General features: G+C 44.9%; 1 protein-coding gene across 2 annotated transcripts in view; it reads left to right on the top strand.

Annotated features, from left to right (window-relative positions):
• LOC121637968 (son of sevenless homolog 1-like) overlaps window positions 1–19,946 on the top strand; it is an 80,115-nt gene that overhangs the window by 7,004 nt on the left and 53,165 nt on the right. For both annotated transcript variants that reach the window (XM_041982355.1, XM_041982353.1), the window contains exons 2-7: window positions 151–276; window positions 1,151–1,282; window positions 1,559–1,723; window positions 6,160–6,369; window positions 6,444–6,587; window positions 6,683–6,793. In XM_041982355.1, the coding sequence (XP_041838289.1) occupies window positions 151–276; window positions 1,151–1,282; window positions 1,559–1,723; window positions 6,160–6,369; window positions 6,444–6,587; window positions 6,683–6,793 (888 nt within the window). The remainder of the gene's footprint in view (window positions 1–150; window positions 277–1,150; window positions 1,283–1,558; window positions 1,724–6,159; window positions 6,370–6,443; window positions 6,588–6,682; window positions 6,794–19,946) is intronic.

Here is a 19,946-nt window from a genome sequence, read left to right as displayed (position 1 = left end):
ATTTCCTTTCATTGTTTATCATTTCAGTGTTAGCTGATAACCTGCAGCTCCTCCTTTCTTTTTATCTTCACTTTGATTGATTATTTATTGGTTGATAGTCCATCTGTATGCATGTGTCTGTTTGTGTGTGTGTGCACGTGTTACTTCTAGGTTCTGAACCAGGTGCATCCCAACCTTAAGTCCCACCAGGAGGCACTGCAGTACATCGAGGAGCTGATCCTGAACCTACTGAGCATGCTCTGTCAAGCGCAGCCACGCACGGTGCAGGACGTGGAGGTGAACACACATAACACATGTTTCCATGGTTGTATAACCACAGCGGGAAAAGTCTCACAACACCTGTGTGAGCACAGTTAAGCTGATTTCAACGTGGCTTAAGAACCAATCACAGGTGGCCCTGATAATGACATCACTGCAGTTTCCCCACTGAAAGACTAATAAAGGTGTTCTTATTCTTATTATTGATGTTTCTGCTTCCCCTTTCCAGCTGATGGAGGCAGCAGTCAGATAATGAGGTGCTATTTGGAAAAACCAGCATCATTCTGCTGGTTTTTCACTCTGACCCCACCCCCACAAATGTGTCCCGCCCCTCAACACGCCCCACCATTTAATAAGCCACGCCTTGGAAATGTGTCCCACCCCTTAATATGAACCATCCTCCGATACTGACCTTTGACCCCTCCCTGTATTTTGGACCTCTGTCTGTGCTGTTTGCTGAGTCAGTTGATCACACTGGGACACCTGCAGGAGACAACCAATCAGAGGCCTGGAAGCCGATCAGCTGACAGGTGTAACCCGACTTTACAGCTAGTTACCAGTTCATGTTATCAGTTCCACCAGTTTGACAGTCTGAACTCCAGATCATCTCTGAATATTTCACAGCAGCTGATTGGCCACAGGTTCACATGGAAAGTCTAATCAGAGCACAGAGAAGGTGTCCTACAGTCTGATTAACATCACCCTGGATTAAACCAGTTCAGACCGGATCTTATGACCAGTTTTGTCTGCTTGTTTTCACCACATGGGTCTGATATGTAGACCATTTGGGACCAGATGTTAAGATAAGTTTGGTCCGGATGGTTAGAAACATTTGAACCACGTATGTAGACCAGTTGGGACATGTTTGGACCAGTTCTTTTGTGTCCCTCAGGAACGGGTTCAGAAGAGTTTTCCTCATCCGATCGATAAGTGGGCGATCGCCGATGCACAGGGTGCCATCGAAAAGAGGAAGAGGAGGAACCCGTTGGCTCTGCCGGTGGAGAAGATTCACCCCCTGCTGAAGGTAGGCAGCTGTTCCTCTTCCTAGGGCAGCTGTAGCTCAGGAGGAAGAGCAGTCGTCCACCAACTGGTCAGTCGGTGGATCGATTCCAGGCTTCCCCTGACTCCATGCCGAAGTGTCCTTGGGCAAGACACTGAATCCCACGTTGCCTCCTCATTGGCCTATCGGGGTATGAAAGGGTGAATGTGACATGTAGTGTAAAGTCAGCATGACTGGAAAAGTGCTGTATAGGTCTATTGTCATCAGGACACTCAATTTCCCATGATGCTTTGTGTCCAGGAGGTTCTGGGCTATAAGATCGACCATCAGGTGTCGGTGTACATGGTCGCCGTGTTGGAGTACATCTCTGCAGACATCCTGAAACTGGCAGGAAACTACGTGAGGAACATCCGACATTATGACATCACCAAGCAGGACATCACTGTGGCAATGTGCGCCGACAAGGTGGATACTCAACACACTGATACACAACACAGCGATACTCGCTGATACACACTGATACACGCTGAGACACAGCGATACTCGCTGATACACGCTGAGAAACAGCGATACTCGCTGATACACACTGATACACGCTGAGACACAGCGATACTCGCCGATACACACTGACACATGCTGATACACAGCGATACTCGCTGATACACACTGATACACAGCGATACTCGCTGATACACACTGATACTCGCTGAGACACAATGATACACGCTCATACACAGCGATACTCGCTGATACTTGCTGATACACAGCAATACTCGCTGATACACACTGAGACACAGCGATACTCGCTGATACACGCTGATACACAGCGATACTCGTTGATACACAGCGATACTCGCTGATACACACTGATACGCGCTGAGACACAGCGATACTCGCTGATACACACTGATACTCGCTGAGACACAATGATACACGCTCATACACAGCTATACTCGCTGATACTTGCTGATACACAGCAATACTCGCTGATACACACTGATACACAGCGATACTCGCTGATACACACTGATACACAGCAATACTCGCCGATACACACTGAGACACAGCGATACTCGCTGATACACACTGATACACAGCAATACTCGCCGATACACACTGATACACAGCGATACTCGCTGATACACACTGATACACAGCAATACTCGCCGATACACACTGAGACACAGCGATACTCGCTGATACACACTGATACACAGCAATACTCGCTGATACACACTGATACACAGCAATACTCGCTGATACAGAGTGAGACACAGCGATACTCGCTGATACACACTGATACACAGCAATACTCGCCGATACACACTGAGACACAGCGATACTCGCTGATACACACTGATACACAGCAATACTCGCCGATACACACTGATACACAGCGATACTCGCTGATACACACTGATACACAGCAATACTCGCCGATACACACTGAGACACAGCGATACTCGCTGATACACACTGATACACAGCGATACTCGCTGATACACACTGATACACAGCAATACTCGCTGATACAGAGTGAGACACAGCGATACTCGCTGATACACACTGATACACAGCAATACTCGCCGATACACACTGAGACACAGCGATACTCGCTGATACACGCTGATACACAGCGATACTCGTTGATACACAGCGATACTCGCTGATACACACTGATACGCGCTAAGACACAGCGATACTCGCTGATACACACTGACACATGCTGATACACAGCGATACTCGCTGATACACACTGATACACAGCGATACTCGCTGATACACACTGATACTCGCTGAGACACAATGATACACGCTCATACACAGCGATACTCGCTGATACTTGCTGATACACAGCAATACTCGCTGATACACACTGATACATAGCAATACTCGCTGATACACACTGAGACACAGCGATACTCGCTGATACACGCTAATACACAGCGATACTCGTTGAGACACAGCGATACTCGCTGATACACGCTGAAACACAGCGATACTCGCTGATACACACTGATACACACTGATACACAGCAATACTCACTGATACACGCTGATACACACTGATACACAGCAATACACACTGATACACAGTGATACTTGCTGAGACACATTGATACACGCTAATACACAGCGATACTCGCTGATACACACTGAGACACAGCGATACTCGCTGATACACGCTGAGACACAGCGATACTTGCTGAGACACACTGATACACGCTCATACACAGCGATACTCGCTGATACACACTGAGACACAGCGATACTCGCTGATACACGCTGAGACACAGCGATACTCGCTAATACTCGCTGATGCACACTGATACATGCTGATACACAGCGATACTCGCTGATACACAGCGATACTCACTGATACACGCCCTAACCACCCTAACCCTAGCTGCAAACCCCGGGAACCAGGGTGCCATCTACCCCTTCCCCCCTCCCCCCACCTACTCCTATCTGCACCCCATATAACCCCACACTCACACCCTCCCCTGTGCCGTACCCACAAGCACTCACCATCACACAGTCACGTTACACCTAACCCACCCACCATGCCCCGTGGGGGACACCTCATGCGGACCAGAGGACAGCGAGCCCCAAGCACCTCCCTCTTGACCCAACACCCACCGAGCCAGCAGCCCAGCGCAGCCACCCCGGGACCCGGCCCTGGGGCAACCACCTCGCCCCCGACCACACACAGGAGGAGCAGGGGTGTGAGAGGTCCCCAATACCCTCTCCCTTCCCGCTCCTGACTGTTTAGGTAGTGTGTGTTGTGTGCAATTAAAATTGAGGGGCAGTGACCGCAATGAGCCGGGAGCCGGGCCACCAAAGTGGCCCCGCCCGACATGCACCGCATGAAATGCCCCCCAGCTGTTGTTTGTGTGTTGTGTTTCTTGTGTTTTGGTGTCTCGGTGCAATTAAAACTGAGAGGCGAGTCGCCATGGGGTGCATCCAAGGAGACCACTGAATGGTCTCCTCCGTTCCACCCCACATGGCTCCACGCCTCCCAACTCCCTACGTGTGTGTGTGTGTGTGTGTGTGTGAGACAGAGAGAGCGGGAAGTAAGAGGGGTCCGGGGATGTACGTCCAGAGGGAAGCAAACTTTCCTCTGGATGATGAGCCTCTAGTGGCATTAGGCACCCCCGCTCCCCAGGAGGCCCCCCAGAGCAAGACAGGCGAGGAGAGGCCGCCCCCCACAACCGGGCCATTCAGGGACCACAGCCAGTGAGCCTTCACCGACCCCAGAAAATACCCACCCCCCCGACATCCCTAACGGGGAATGAGAGGATGGGGACAGCGGCAGACCCACCCCCCCACAAGTGCACTTAACCCCGCCCCAACCACACACAGAAACACATGCACACACTTATTTCCTTGCACACTCCCGCTCGTCCTAACTCATACATGCCTCCTCAGCCCCACCCACACAATATAAACACTCACACAGCATTCAACCCTCCCACTCTCACTCCCCAGACACACTCCCACTCATCCTAGCACATGCATATGCACGCACACAAACAAACCCCCACACCCACACAAACATCATCCAAAGTATAGACACACACAGAATATACAAACATCCCTGTCTCACACCCCAGCACCTCCCCCTATAATCCCCCGAATCCCACTCAGCCCTCCTTCAAACCCCTACACCCCCCCTGCCCCCAGGCCATACCCTGGGTCCCAGGGCAGCAACCAGACGCCAGGGCATGCACCAACCCACACCACAGCAGCACATCCGGGCAGGCCCAGACCCCCAGCACATACTACCAGCACTACTGATTCCATATTGTGAAGTGAGAATATTAAATAAGAAGAAGTTTCCATTTTCTATTCTATGTTCTAAGTGTTTTATTCCTTCCATTGAGTAAAATTGATCAGCTTTTTGTTTTGCAGGATGTCAGGGTTGTTCCAGAGGGGTATAAACTTACATGGAAAAAGTGAGGATTTGGTTATTTTTTAGAAAATCCCACCAAGCCACTAAAGAGGAACTGATATTGATGCTTTTAAAACACTGATGTGTTTTGATGGTTGAGCTGATGAATGGCAGGTCAGAGATAAACAGATCCTCACACAATGCTTGCTCTACATCTAACCATGGTTCATCCAGACTGCTAGGTTTAAGCCATTTGGAGATATACTGCAGCTTGTTAGCTAAGAAAACATGATTAAAGTTGGGTAGCTCCAATCCACCTCTATCTTTAGTCTGTTGTAAAGTTTTTAGACTGATACGTGATGGCTTATTTTTCCATAAAAATTTAGATATATGTGAGTCCAGTGACTTAAACCAGCTGGAGGATGGTTTAATGGGTATCATTGAAAACAGATAGTTTACTTTAGATAGAACCATCATTTTAACTGTGGCAACCCTCCCCGTGAGTGATATGGGTAAGCGCCTCCACAGTGAGATATCATCCTCTATTGCTTTAAGTAGCTGGACATAATTTAGCTTTGTTAGCTCTGATAATCTGGGGGAAATGTTAATGCCTAGATATCTAATGTTTCCAGACTGTATTGTAGTATTGGGTGTGTTTTGTAGGTCACAGTTGATGGGCATAATAATAGTTTTAGACCAGTTAATAGAGTAGTCAGATATTGATGAGAATGTGTTAATAAGTGTGATTGTCTGGGGGAGAGACGTCGGTGAGTTCTGGAGAAAAAGTAATATGTCATCAGCATAAAGACTTATGTTATGTTCTATATTGTTGGCATGGATTCCTTAAATCACTTTATTTTGTCTTATGGCAGCAGCTAGAGGTTCAATAAAAATAGTTCAAACAATACATTTCAAATAATACTCGCTAAGTATCAGCTATACTTACCATGTCACAATACTCTTCTCAAGATTTCTGTTTGTATGTGTGTGTGTGTGTGTGTGCGAGCAGGTGTTGATGGATATGTTCCATCAAGAAGAAGATGACATCAGCGGCTTCCCTCTGATGGACGAGGAGCCATCAGCCAATGAGGAGCAGAGTTACTACGAGCTGGTGAGGAGCTTCATGGCTGATGGTCGACAATACCTGAGGCAGCTCTACCTGCTCATTAAGGTGTTCAGGGAGCCCTTCACCTCCAGCCACATGCTCTTCTCCCAGCACGTACGTATGATCTGTCCACCTCCATCTGATCAGGGTGATTGATCCTTTCATGGTGTGATTGATGTGTCCTGCAGGACGTGGACAGCATCTTCAGTCGGATCGTGGACATCCACGAGGTGACGGTGAAGCTGTTGGGTCTGATCGAAGACACGGTGGAGATGACAGATGAAGGAAGCCCTCATCCTCTGGTGGGGAGCTGCTTCGAGGACCTGGCTGAGGTTTTTACATCTATTGGTAGATTGATTGATGACTGGTTCATTGATTGATTGAATGGTTGTATCAGGTGTTATGTGTTGTGTGGTGTGATTGGCAGGAGTTGGCCTTTGATCCCTACGAGACATATGCCCAGGACATCCTGCGCTCTGGCTTCCACGAACATTTCCTGAGTCAGGTTTCCAAACCAGGAGCTTCATTCCACCTGCAGGTAAGCCCCACCCATCACCCTCCACCATCACACCTGATTGGTCGACTGATCTGTTCTCTCTGGGTGATTCACGTTAGGGAAAAGGCTATCTCCATTCTCTTTTGGATGAAGGGGTAAGGGTGAGAGCCACACAACCCTCCAGGACTGCTCTTCCAATCAAGGGGTGTAAAAAATTTCCCGACAGACACTGGATACATCGGCAAAGATGGCGACAGGACGGCAAAACACCCATCAATATTTAGCATCAATAAGTGTGTAAAAACGATTTTTTTTTAAAATAGTGTGGCCATTTATTCATGCTCTTATTCCTCATATGGTTGTTATCAAAACTGCCAGTTAGCCAGTTTGCTAATGTTGCTAATGGTCGTCAGCGTAACCTTCCTAGTGTGTTTCAGAACTATGGCCCGACCGATATGGATCTTTTGAGGCCGATCCTGATATTTGGCAGAAAAAATTTCCGACAACTTATTAATCGGCTGATTAATTAAAAAAAATGAATTAAATTTTTTTTTTATTAAAAAATTATGAATTAATTAACTTAATTTTTGGTTCCTTAGTGCTTAAACCAACAAAAATATGAATTACAGGCAGAACATTTTATTGTTTCAAAATATCTTGTCCTTTTCCAAAATGGCGCCTGCCGTGGCGAACGTGTTTACTCGCATCGCTCTCGAATGCCGACTTTTTGTTCTTTTTGTGTGTGTTTTTGTGTATGCCGCACTACACGGTTGTCGTGCAGTGTTTACCTACAACAGACCGACATTGCTGACTCTCAGACAACATCCCAGATTCCTCCGGTCAACCACAGACCCTCCATCCATGGAGGAGACCAGCAGCCTCGGCAAGGTGAAGGGGAGGTGTGTGTGTGTTTATCAGCAACGTGTGGTGTGAAGATGTACGGAGTCTTCATCAGCTCTGTTCGCCTGATGTTGAGTTTTTACTGCTTGAGTGCCGTCCCTTTTATCTAACCCTATTTTGTGTTTCTGGCCACGGTTTACATCTCCCCGTGAGCTAACTCTGAAGCAGCTCTAGGCTAGCCCTATGACGTCATCATGCTCTAGAGACCGCCCATCCTGACGCTGGTTTTATTGCTGCAGGCGACTTTAATCAATGGAACCTATGGACTGTACTTCCCATCAACACATAGACATTCCCACCCGGGATAAGAACACTTTGGATCATGTGTAGACGAATATAAAGGGAGCATGCAGGGCTGCACCTGCCCCCACTTCGGACATTCGGACCACGTCTCTTTGTTCCTGTACCAGGCGTACAGACAAGACTCAAACAATCAAATTCGGTCAGCAAACAGGTGAAGCTCTGGACACCTGAGACTGAGGACACACTGCAGGACTGTTTGCTACTACAGACTGGGAGGTATTTACAGCTGCAGCCACTCTGAAGGACTCTTCTGTCAGTGTACAGGACTCTGTGATTATGGGACTGGGTACATCAGCACATGTGTGGATAACATCGTGCCCTCCATACAAGTCTGGAAGTTTCCCAACCAGAAGCCTTGGATAAACAGTCGGGTACGTCAGATGCTGCATGCTCGCTCCACTGCATTTATATCTGGCAATGAGACCGAGTACAAAGCTGCAAAGTACGAACTGAGGAAGGCCATCAGAGCAACCGAGAGGCAGGATAGAGAGAAGCTGGACGCTTCGACTCTGCTGAGCCCAGACACAGGCCCACACAGAGAGGGGGCTCTCAGACACCTGGACAGCAGCACCCCCTCCCCCTCACCAGTCGTCTCACTAGCCCAGGTAAACAAAGCTCTGAGGAGGATCAACCCCACAAAGCAGCAGGGCCAGACAGCATCCCTGGACGAGCCCTCAGAGCAAGTTCCATCGAGCTGGCTGACATTCTCACCTCCATATTCAACCTGTCCCTCAACCAGAGAACTGGTCCATCCTGCTTTAAGACCCCTACCATGGTCCCCCATCCAGCTTTAAAACCGCTACCATGGTCCCCCATCCAGCTTTAAAACCGCTACCATGGTCCCCCATCCAGCTTTAAGACTAAATCGGCGTATAATCGGCAAGTTGGCCATTTTTAACAGGGCTTATATTGGACGATTTAATCAGCCTGGTGATAAATCGGCCGGGCCTTAATCATAACAATATGACATGACGTCTCATTTTGTTTATTTGTCTTAATAAAAACACTAAAATATTTTCACTGCCCAGACAATTGAAACGATATGGCATCTTTTTTTTTGGTTAGAGTATTTTTATTAATTTTTTAAAGTTATATAAGATACAGTTTGACATACACTTCGATACATTTAAACACAATCCCACAAACAAACCCACCCCACCGCACCATCACAAATTCACATCACGGATTCCGTAATAAAAGTATAAAAAGGAAAAGAGTAAATGAGAGAGAAAAGGACAACGGGGGGGCGCTAAATAAATAAATGGAAAAATAACTAAAGGGGAAAAGGAAAGAGGGGGAGAGGTCACATCTATACATTCAGAATGTCAGAGGCATCCATCTTTTCAAGTTGATCTAGAACTGGTTGCCAAACGGAGTAGAAATTGAGGGCACAGTCTATTGTGGCATAGCGGAGTTTTTCTAAAGTCAATTTGTGCAGAAGATCTCTGATCCATTGATTGAAGTTTGGAGATCTGTCTTTCCATTTAAGCAATATGAGTCTCCTGGCCAGTAACATGGCGAAGGCTATCATGTTCCTGCGCTGTCGAGTGGGGCAGAGATCCCAAACATCGCTATTGTGGCAATGGGTTCTATGGGTATTCCTAGCAGGTCAGAAAATTTAAATATAGTTTGCCAAATATTTGTTAACTCTGGGCAGAACCAGAACATATGTGACAAAGTAGCTATTGCTGTTCCACAGCAATCACATTTAGGATCAATATTTGGCGTTACCTTTGCCAGTCTCGCTTTAGACCAGTGTAGCCTATAAACAACAATTTTAAACTGCATTATCCTATGTCTGAAGCAAATTGAGGATGAGTGTATCTTATCAAATATGGAGTCCCATATATCCTCAGTAAGTTCTATGCCTAATTCTTCCTACCACTGGTATTTTAAACGCGGCAGAGGTTGTAAATTGTGAGAATTATAAGACGAGTAGATTATTCCGATTAACCCTTTATGGTCGGAGTTAAATTTTAAAAGAGAGTCAAGAAGAGTGCTGGGTGGTATCAGTGGAAATTGAGCTGTGAGGATACAAAGCTGCAGACCTGCAGATATTTAAAAAAGTGTGAGTTGGGGATTTGATATTTTACTTATAGCTGCTCGAATAAAGCAAAATTATCATCAACATATAAGTCTTGAAGAATTGCTAATCCATTCCTGGTCCAAATGTCAAAGGATCCGTCTGTAACATAGGGTTTAATCATATTATTCCTTGATAAAGGGATGTTAATTAACATGTTATTAAGTGAAAATGCTCTTCTAAACTGAGCCCAAAACTGTTTAATTACTGGATTCACAGAATATCTGTGTATAGGTTCTGGTAATGGGAGTTTGGAGCAAAGCAGAGTATGTAAAGAGGCAGGCCCTCATGACATGTTTTCCAACTGTAACCCGTTTGGGCCATTATCTTGTGATGGGTTGAGCCAGTGTAACATAGCACGTATATTAGCCGACCAATAATAGTACTGAAAGTTGGGTAAAGAAAGCCCTCCATGTTCATGGTGTAGCTCTAAGATGGTCTTTCGTATTCGTGGATTTTTTTTATTCCAGATAAAAGAGGATATCAATTTGTCAATAAGTAAAAAGAAGGATTTCGTCAAAAAGACGGGAATACATTGAAATAGATACAAGAGTCTGGGTAACACATTCATTTTAATGGTGTTAATTCTACCTCCTAATGATAATGGTAATATGTTCCAGCGCTCGAAATAATTTTTCAGAGATTCGATAAGTAGGAGGAAGTTGACTTTGTAAAGATGTTTATAGTTATACGTAATCCAAATACCTAAATAATTAAATTTATTTTTACTTATTTTAAAGGGCAATGAACTAAACTCAGTCTGTCTAGCAGTAGAATTTATTGGCATAAGTTCACTCTTTTGTGTATTTATCTTATAACCAGATATTTTCCAAATGTATCTAATAAGATAAGTCTCAGCGGTAGGCTACTTAATGGTTCAGATAGGTACAATAGCATATTGTCTGTGTAAAGGGATACTTTATGTTCAGTATTATTACTCTGAAAGCCTTTAATCGAGACATTATCACGTAGGGCAATCGCTAATGGTTCAATTGCCAAGGCAAATAAGAGTGGGGATAAGGGGCAGCCCTGTCTGGTCCCAAGATGCAGTGAGAAGAAGGAGGATAAGTTATTATTTGTATGAATTGCAGCTAAAGGAAGAGAGTAGAGAGCATGAATCCAAGAAGTAAGTTCCAAATCCAAATTTTTTTAGAGTGTAAAAGAGGTAGTCCCACTCCACCCGATCAAATGCTTTCTCAGCATCGAGTGATAGATGCACCTCAGAAGTGTTAGGTGGAGTGGGGTTATAAAGGATATTTATTAGTCTACATATGTTGAAGAATGATTGATGATTTTTAATAAATCCAGGCTGATCATCAGAAACTACAGAAGGCAAAACATTTTCTAATCTAATTTTGGCAAGTAATTTACTGTCAACATTTAGTAACAAGATGGGTCAAAAGGAGCTGCATTCTAAATTATTGTGACCTTTTTTGTGGATTAATGATATAACAGCTTGTCTCATTGTATTAGGTAGTAAGCTGGAGTTAAATGATTCTTCATAAACGGAAAGTAGAATAGGAGCGAGTTCATCCCGCACATTTTTTAAAGAATTCCCTCAGATATCCATCCATTCCAGGAGATTTCCCATTTTGAATAGTCCTAGTTGCTGTGATAAATTCTAATCTGGAAAATGGGTTTTCCAAATTTGTAGCGATTTCCTCGTCAATTAAGGGAATATTGAGACTGCTAAAAAAAAAAAGAGTCGAATAGAGATTCATCACATTACTAGATTCTGTGTTATAAAACCTTGAATAATACCTGTGGAAAGATTGATTGATCTCTAAAGGATCTGTAAGTTTAAAGCCCATCTTGTTGTTTATAGCTCGACTAGCATTTTCTTGATGTAGCTGGTGAGCCAAAATCTTACCTCTCTTTTCACCATATTCGTATGTCTTATGCCTTGATTTATTTGTAAAGATTTTTAGCATGTTTTGTGGACAAGAGATTAAACTTGGTGTGAAGGGTTAATCGTTGTTTTAAACAAATCAGGTGATGGGGGGGTGTGGACGAATGTCTCATCAAGTTGACAAATTTCTTTTAGTTAATTTTTTGAGGCGTTCATTTAGGGTTTTATTAATATGGGCACTATATGATATTATTTGTCCCCTAAGATAAGCTTTCATCGATTGCCAAACTACAGAAGAGGACATCCCTGGGGTTTGATTACGTACTAGGTATTCGGTTATCTCATTTGAAATAAACTTGACAAATCTGGCATCAGAAAGAAGCAATGTGTTGAAATGCCGTGTGTGTAGTTGGTATGTGTAAGGTCATCAACAATGGGGCATGATCCGACATCACTATGGCCTGATATTCATATTCCCTGACTAATGGAAATAATTTGCTGTCTAGAAAAAAATAATCTATTCATGAATATGTTTTGTGTACTGGTGAGTAGAAATAGTAGCCTATACGTGTAGGGTTTCGGAAGCGTCAGGCGTCAGCCATGTTGTATGATTAAAAAAATTATTAAATTGCCTGGGATGACTTAGATGTGGTTGTAGCTCTAGGTGAACTGGAATCCAGAATGGGTGATAAGACACAGTTCATATCACCTCTTAATATGAGGCGATGCGTGTCTATATTAGGTAGACGTGGAAAAAAACTAGTAAAGGTGCTATCATCCCAGTTTGGTGCATACAGATTTGCCAGTATGACAGGAGTGTTATTTAATTTACCTACTACAATCATATAGTGACTAGCAGAGTGCCTCAACACTGGACATGACAAATGGGACATTCGTATTGATACGAATAGCTGTTCCTCTAGCTTTAGAGTGAAAATTGGAGTGGTAGAGTTAACCCACCCATCCTCCTTTTAGTCTAAAGTGATTAAAAGTATTCAAGTGGGTTTCTTGGAGGAAGGCAATCCCTACACTGAGTTACTGGGTGGTTTAAGGATTTCACATTCCAACTGACAAAAGTAACCTGACAACCTTTTGATTTATTCACATTTGTATTCAGATATGGCTCAGCCATAGGCTATTGCAGAGAGCATTTGTTCCTAAATACAGTAGTGTATAGTGGCCTTGATTAGTTGAGCATGCATAGGTAGAGACCCCTCCACTATCAAGTTAACAAACAAAGCAGGAAAAAAGAAAAACATAACGTAAAAGTTTGGTTATGACAGGGGATGACAGGGGAATTGTTCCATTCCCATGTCATCTAAAGGAACACAGTGACTACTAATTCCTTCGCAATAATATCCACACATGAAGTGCTTGTGTGAGGAAACACTAGTCTAACAGATTGCTCAGCTCTAGATTCAACAAATAATTTAAAAGTATGAAAAACGGAAATGAAAAAGTGGCGCCAGTTAAACAACCACCTGACACCTCCCAGTACTTCTTGATCATTCTATATCCTTGAGAACCATTATAACACAGGAATGAGTATTGGTTCAAATTGGTAATATGACAAGTTATTGGTTATAATTATTGTCAACATGTGACAACTATACTTGTCTCCTCTAGAAAATCAAACAGGAATGAGGGGAGGAACATATCACAAATTATATAAGGCAATTTTAAGACTCCTATAGCGCACTGAAAGTGGACCCAAAGTATGAAAAAATACTCTTTTAGAGAGGAAAAAAAAGAGAGAGAAGAAAAAAAGAAACAGCTTCTCTGTCCCATTGTGCGTAATGCGGAGCTGGGCTAGATGAACGATGCCGTAGCGGACGTTTTCCCGCCTTCAGAGCAGTTTCCTGACCTCATTGAAGGCTGATCTCGCTCGGGCAATGCTCAGTGGGTAGTTGGGAAACATGAAGATAGTGGCTCCATTGTACCGCAAGGGATCGGCTTCTCTGGCCCGGCGCAGGATCTCAACGCAGTCCTAATCGTAGTGCAGTTTTGCGGTTATGGCTCGGGGTTTGCCGTCCGACCTCTTTGGTTGGAGACTGCGATGGGATCTGTCAATCAGAGCGTCCTTATCCATTTTCAAGGTCTCTTTGATTAACTTTGAGACATAGGTCGGGAAGCTTGAGAGGCTTCGTTCCATGTCTACACACCTCATGTTCCTGAGGCCGCCAGGAACTCCACATTCAAATTTCAGCGCGATAGCTCAAAGTATGTGGGAGTTATGCTGTTTTGAAAAACAGTGTACACGGCTAATACCTTAACATTGAAGCTCAGGTTGAGTTCGAGTACACGGGCTATAACTTGGTCATTTCTGAAGATATCAAGCTGAAATTGATATCACACACTCAGTGGAGATACATGAGTCCACCTAGTGAGCTTCTGCCCTCTAGGACCAAGTTTGACCCAGTTTTAGCCTCTGTACTCGAACTCCACCTGACCTCCAATGTTAAGGTATTAGCCGTGTACACTTTTATTCAATCTGGCCTAGCTCGGTCATTTTTTATACTAGAGAGCTGAAATTTGCATCAGTTGTTCTTTGTAGGACCCTTTTCCATCCCCCCAAGTTTGAAGCAAATCCAAGAAACTTGAATTTTTGGCTCCGAGACACTTCGTCAGCAAAAATGTGAAAAATTCAACTTTGTCCAATCGTCACCATTTTCACACCACATCTTCCTGACCCCTCTGGGAACCCCATCTTCCAATTTCAGCGCAATAGCGCAAACTATGTGGGAGGTATGCCCTTTTTACCTGACCTCCAATGTTAAAGTATTACCCGTGTACACTTTTTTTTTTCAATCTGGTCTGGCTCGGTCATTTTTGATGCTAGAGAGCTGAAATTTGCACCAGTTGTTCTTTGTAGGATCCCCTTTCATCCACCCAAGTTTGAAGCAAATCTGAGAAACTTGATTTTTCACTGGATCTTGGAGTCAAGCCTAGTATGCATGGTTTATTCCGTAGTGCCAGGGACCCGGCCACACTTAGTGAATATTTTCAAAGTGTTTCACTGAAGGAATATACTTAAACTATATTTATAAGAGGGACCCAACGTATTTATTTCATGTTTTTACTTAATTTTGCTCATTTTACACCTTTTTTCATAGAGTACCAGGGGCACAAACACACTTAGTCAATATTTTATGCGTTTTATGTTGGAGGACCAGGGGCACAAATGGGACTTTGTGTATGTGTTTTACTGTTACACTGTGGAGTACCAATGGGTACTTGGTCATATCTCGGCCATACTTTGTGCAACATACGTGTAACTTTTCACACATGTTCCTTGATTCCTCATGAGTAGATACTGTGAGTTTCAGCACAATCTATGGAGAAATGACCGAGTTATGGCCCTCGGTGCACCGCTCGTTCCTCCTTCGCCGTCTCCCCGCAGCAGAGCGCTGCAAGCCCGGCCAGCGTGCGCTCTGTCACCCATTGATTCGCGGTCGCCAAACTCTTGCTCATAACTCCCTACCTGTTTGTCCTAAATTTCTGAAACTTTACACACCAATTCCCCAACGTTCCAGGAGTAGATTCTGTGAGTTTCTGCTTGGTCCATGGAGAAGTGACTGAGTTATGGCATCTCAACGCGGTCGAGTTCACCAGGGCGTTCCTCTGCATTCTCCCCGCAGCAGAGCGCTGCAATCTGGCCAGCGTGCGCTCTGTCACCCGCTGATCCGCAGTCGCCAAACTCTTGCTCATAACTATAACCGTTTGTCCTAAAATTCTGAAACTTTACACACCAATTTCCCAACGTCCCATGTGTGTATCCTGTCAGTTTCAGCACGATCTGCGGAGAATTGAGCGAGTTATATCCTTCTGTCCATCACGGATTTTCCCTGTGGCGTTCCTCTGCCATGCCTTGCAGAAAAGCCCTGAAACTTTTTACACAGGTTCCCAGGAGTAGATTCTGTGAGTTTCAGCTTGGTCCGTGGAGAAATGAGCGAGTTATGACCTCTAAACGCGGTCAAGTTCACCAGGGCGTTCCTCCGCCTCCTCCCCGCAGCACAGCTCTCCTACCTCGGCAGAGTGCGCCACGTGAGTCGGTCAGACTTCTCTCCCTCATAACTCGCCAGTCCTTGGTCAGAAAACTCTGAAACTTTTTACACATCTTCCTCAACATCCACAGAGTGTGTCCTGTGAGTTTCTGCTTGTTCTGTCCAGAAATGACCAAGTTATAACCGCTGTACACAAACTCCAGAGAACTGTAGAGTGGGTTTCAATCTGTCATGACTCACACATGATGCTAGAGTGCTCTAATTTGCAGCTTTTGTCCATTGTAAACCCTCCTATAAGTGTTCCAAGTTTGAAGCAAATCGGACCAAGTACCGTCCAGTTATGTCAGTTTGAAACAGGTGTACAATTGTAAGACTTTATCATTGAGCCTCAGGTCGAGTTCGAGTACACGGCTCATAACTCGATCATACTTGGATCTACAAAGCTGAAACTTCAGATTCACACTCCTGAAGGTCCACTATGTCTGTCACATCAATTTCAATCAATCAATCAATCAACCTTTATTTATATAGCACCTTCTCATACCCCAGGGTACCCAAAGTGCTGTACAGATAAAATGACAACAAATAAAACATCAAATCATAATAAAACAAGCAGATTAAAACAGTAAAATAACAGATAAAAATATAATTAAATTAAAAGACCTAGCCTAATAATCCTGCTCTCTAGGGTTAAAAGCCAAAGTAAAGAGATATGTTTTCAAAAGACATTTAAAATAAAATAAATGGACATGATTCTCTCTGACATTCCTGATGAAGGCACACCACTAATTGTCATGGGAGACATGAACATTCACATTGGCAAACCACAGGCAACTGACTTTCTGGCTCTCATTTACTCTTTCAATCTCAAACTGGTACAGACTCCTCCAACACACAAAGCTGGTAATACTCTTGACTTGGAACTGACCAGAAACTGCTCCACAGCCGACCTGTCCGTCACCCCGCTGCATCTCTCAGACCACTTCCTGGTTAAATTCTCTGTCTTCCTTCCTCATGTCAATCAAGCGGCTCCAAAAATGTCGTCCTACCACAGAAACTTGAGATCCCTCAGACCTACACAGCTGTCTGATGAGGTTTACTCTTGTTACGACCCATATCAGGGGCATGACTGGGCGCAACATAAAAGCACGTTGAGGACAAGTGGTAAAATTGAAAACAGCTCGTTTTATTGGCACAAGCGTAAACACCAAATAAAATCTGAAACAAAAGTAAACATGTGTTGGGGTTTGTGAAACTGCTGAAAGAAAAGTCACAATGTTATTAATAAAACCTACACAAAATCTGCCGGTTTAACCAAACTAAGATAAACAAAAGGGTGCACTTAAACTGGCGAACTTAACTAAATAACAAAAGGTGCAGCAGTTCCCATAGACTAAGAGACGTCTGTCCCAAACAAAAGCCTAACCTAGCCCAACACAAAATAACTAAAGATAACATGGCTGAAAACAAACTAAAGCAGAGCGAGGCTTGAACAGAAACTGGGTGAACAACAAAGGTGAGCCCAAACCAAACAGACCAGAACTAAATCCGCTAACAGATCCTGAACAGCCAGGAGTAACCCCCACTGTAAATACAAAAACGGTCCAACACCAAAAGGACTACCACTAAGCACAACAAACACCCAGAAAAGCATCGCTGCCATTCAGCCAAACCGAGAGACGAGACTGTCTGTGCTAACCAGCCTCTCTCATACAAAGTGAGGGAAAACAGCCAGTGCTGCCCGCTTCTCCCTCCTGACTCAACGCTGCAGCAGTCCTTTATTTCCTGGTTATCCAGGAAGCTGCAGTGTGATTTGTCGAGCGTGGAGCCAATCAATGGGGAGGAGACTGGTGTGCTTCCAATCCAACCACTCAGAATGGATGTCAGGGCCAGGGATTTGCATGTACAACAAGCCCCAGCTGTCTTTAATGAGTGGCACTCATAACAACTCTACCCTCCCTTCCCACTCAGACTTCTCCTTACGGTCTGTTAATGAGGCTACAGAAACACTCTGCTCCTCTCTCACCTCCTCTCTGGACAAACTCTGTCCTCTGGTGTCAAAACCAGCCAGACAAAACCCTCCCAGTCCATGGCTCACAGAGGCTCTAAGGGATCACAGAGCCGGACTCAGGGCGGCAGAAAGAAAGTGGTGCAAATCAAAAGAACACACTGACTTGTCTGAGTACTAGCAAAAACCTGAAACTTTCACATCCAGCCTAAAGGTGGCCAAGATAGCCTTTTATCAGAACAAGATCCGCAATGCTCCCAACACACGACATGTTCATGGTGTTTAACTCTCTTCTATCTCCACCACCTGCTCAGCCTCCCACTGTGCTGACTGCAGAAATGTTTACTTCCTACTTCACTGAAAAGGTCGCTACCATCAGTAACCAATTCACTGAGCCTGACCAACTCAGCCTTACCAAACCAGCTACTGGTGCCTCACTCTGCTCCTTCCGCTCTCTAAATGAGGACCAAGTCTCTAAACTTCTAGTCAGCTCAAAACCCACGACAGATCCTCTTGATCCTGTTCCCTCTGACATCCTGCAGAGCATTTTACCTACAATCAAACCTGCAGTAACCCATATTATCACCTCCTCTCTTAAATCCGGTGTCTTTCCTTCTGCCTTTAAGCAAGCTCGGGTTCCCCGCTGCTGAAGAAACCCACACTCAACCCAGCCCAGGCTGGAAACTACCGGCCGGTCTCACTGTTTCCATTCATGTCTAAACTACTAGAGCGTGCCGTCTTCAGTCAGGTCTCACAGTTCCTCCAAGACAACAGCCTGTTAGATCCATATCAGTCTGGCTATAGGCAAGGTCACTCTACTGAAACTGCTCTCCTGTCAGTTACTGATTCCCTACGGGTTGCCAGATCCGCTGGTCAATCCTCAGTCCTTATACTGCTGGACCTGTCTGCTGCCTTTGACACGGTCAACCATCATATACTGTTCTCCAAACTCTTGGAGCTTGGCATCTCAGGATCTGTCTTCTCGTGGTTTACGTCCTACCTCCCAGGAAGATCCTTCAAAGTATCTTGGTGAGGGGGCGTGTCCAGATCACATGGGCTGACAACAGGGGTGCCTCAGGGCTTGGTGCTCGGCCCTCTTCTCTTTTCACTATACACCTCCTCACTCGGTGCATCATTAGCTCTCATGGTTTCTCCTACCACTGCTATGCAGATGACACTCAGCTTTTCCTTTCTTTCCCACCTGACGACACAACGTCTCAATGTGAATATCAGCATGTTGCTGATATCTCCGCATGGATGAAGGATCGCCACCTTCAGCTAAATCTGTCCAAGACTGAGCTTATTGTCTTTCCAGCCAGTCCTTCTTTACCGCCACAGATAAGTGTGCAGCTTGACTCAATCACACTAGTGCCTACATCTTCTACCAGGAATCTTGGTGTCATGGTAGACAACCAGCTGACCTTTAAGGACCATGTTGCCTCGGTTTCCCGGTCTTGCCGATTTGCTCTCTACAACATCAGGAGGATCAGACCCTACCTGACTGAACACACGGCCCAGCTCCTGGTCCAGACTCTGGTCATTTCACGCATTGACTACTGCAACTCCTTACTGGCTGGCCTGCCTGCATGCTCAGTTAAACCTCTGCAGATGATCCAGAACGCAGCAGCACGTCTGGTCTTCAACCAGCCCAAAAGAGCTCATGTCACTCCGCTGCTAATTGCTCTTCACTGGCTTCCAGTTGCGGCGCATCAGATTCAAAGCTCTGCTTCTGGCTTACAAAACAATAACCCAAATGGCTCCGGTCTACCTCCACTCCTTAATCCAGAGCTACACTCCCTGTAGTGCTCCCACCACAACGTGGCGCAAAATCAGTAGCTAGACTCTTCTCCTCTGTTGTTCCCCGGTGGTGGAACGATCTACCAAACTCTGTCCGATCCGCAGAGTCCGTATCCACTTTTAAGACCAAGCTAAAGACTCAGTTGTTTAAGGAGCATTTCCACATTTAGCTTAACTAAATGAGTTAGAAAGATTTGTCCAGCTCTTTGGCTCAACCAAGTACTGAAGAAGCTGTGTGCACTTATGCCCAA

Source organism: Melanotaenia boesemani, chromosome 4, assembly GCF_017639745.1.
Source record: "Melanotaenia boesemani isolate fMelBoe1 chromosome 4, fMelBoe1.pri, whole genome shotgun sequence".
NCBI classification, from domain to species: domain Eukaryota; kingdom Metazoa; phylum Chordata; class Actinopteri; order Atheriniformes; family Melanotaeniidae; genus Melanotaenia; species Melanotaenia boesemani.
This window is presented reverse-complemented; position numbering and strand designations above follow the sequence as displayed.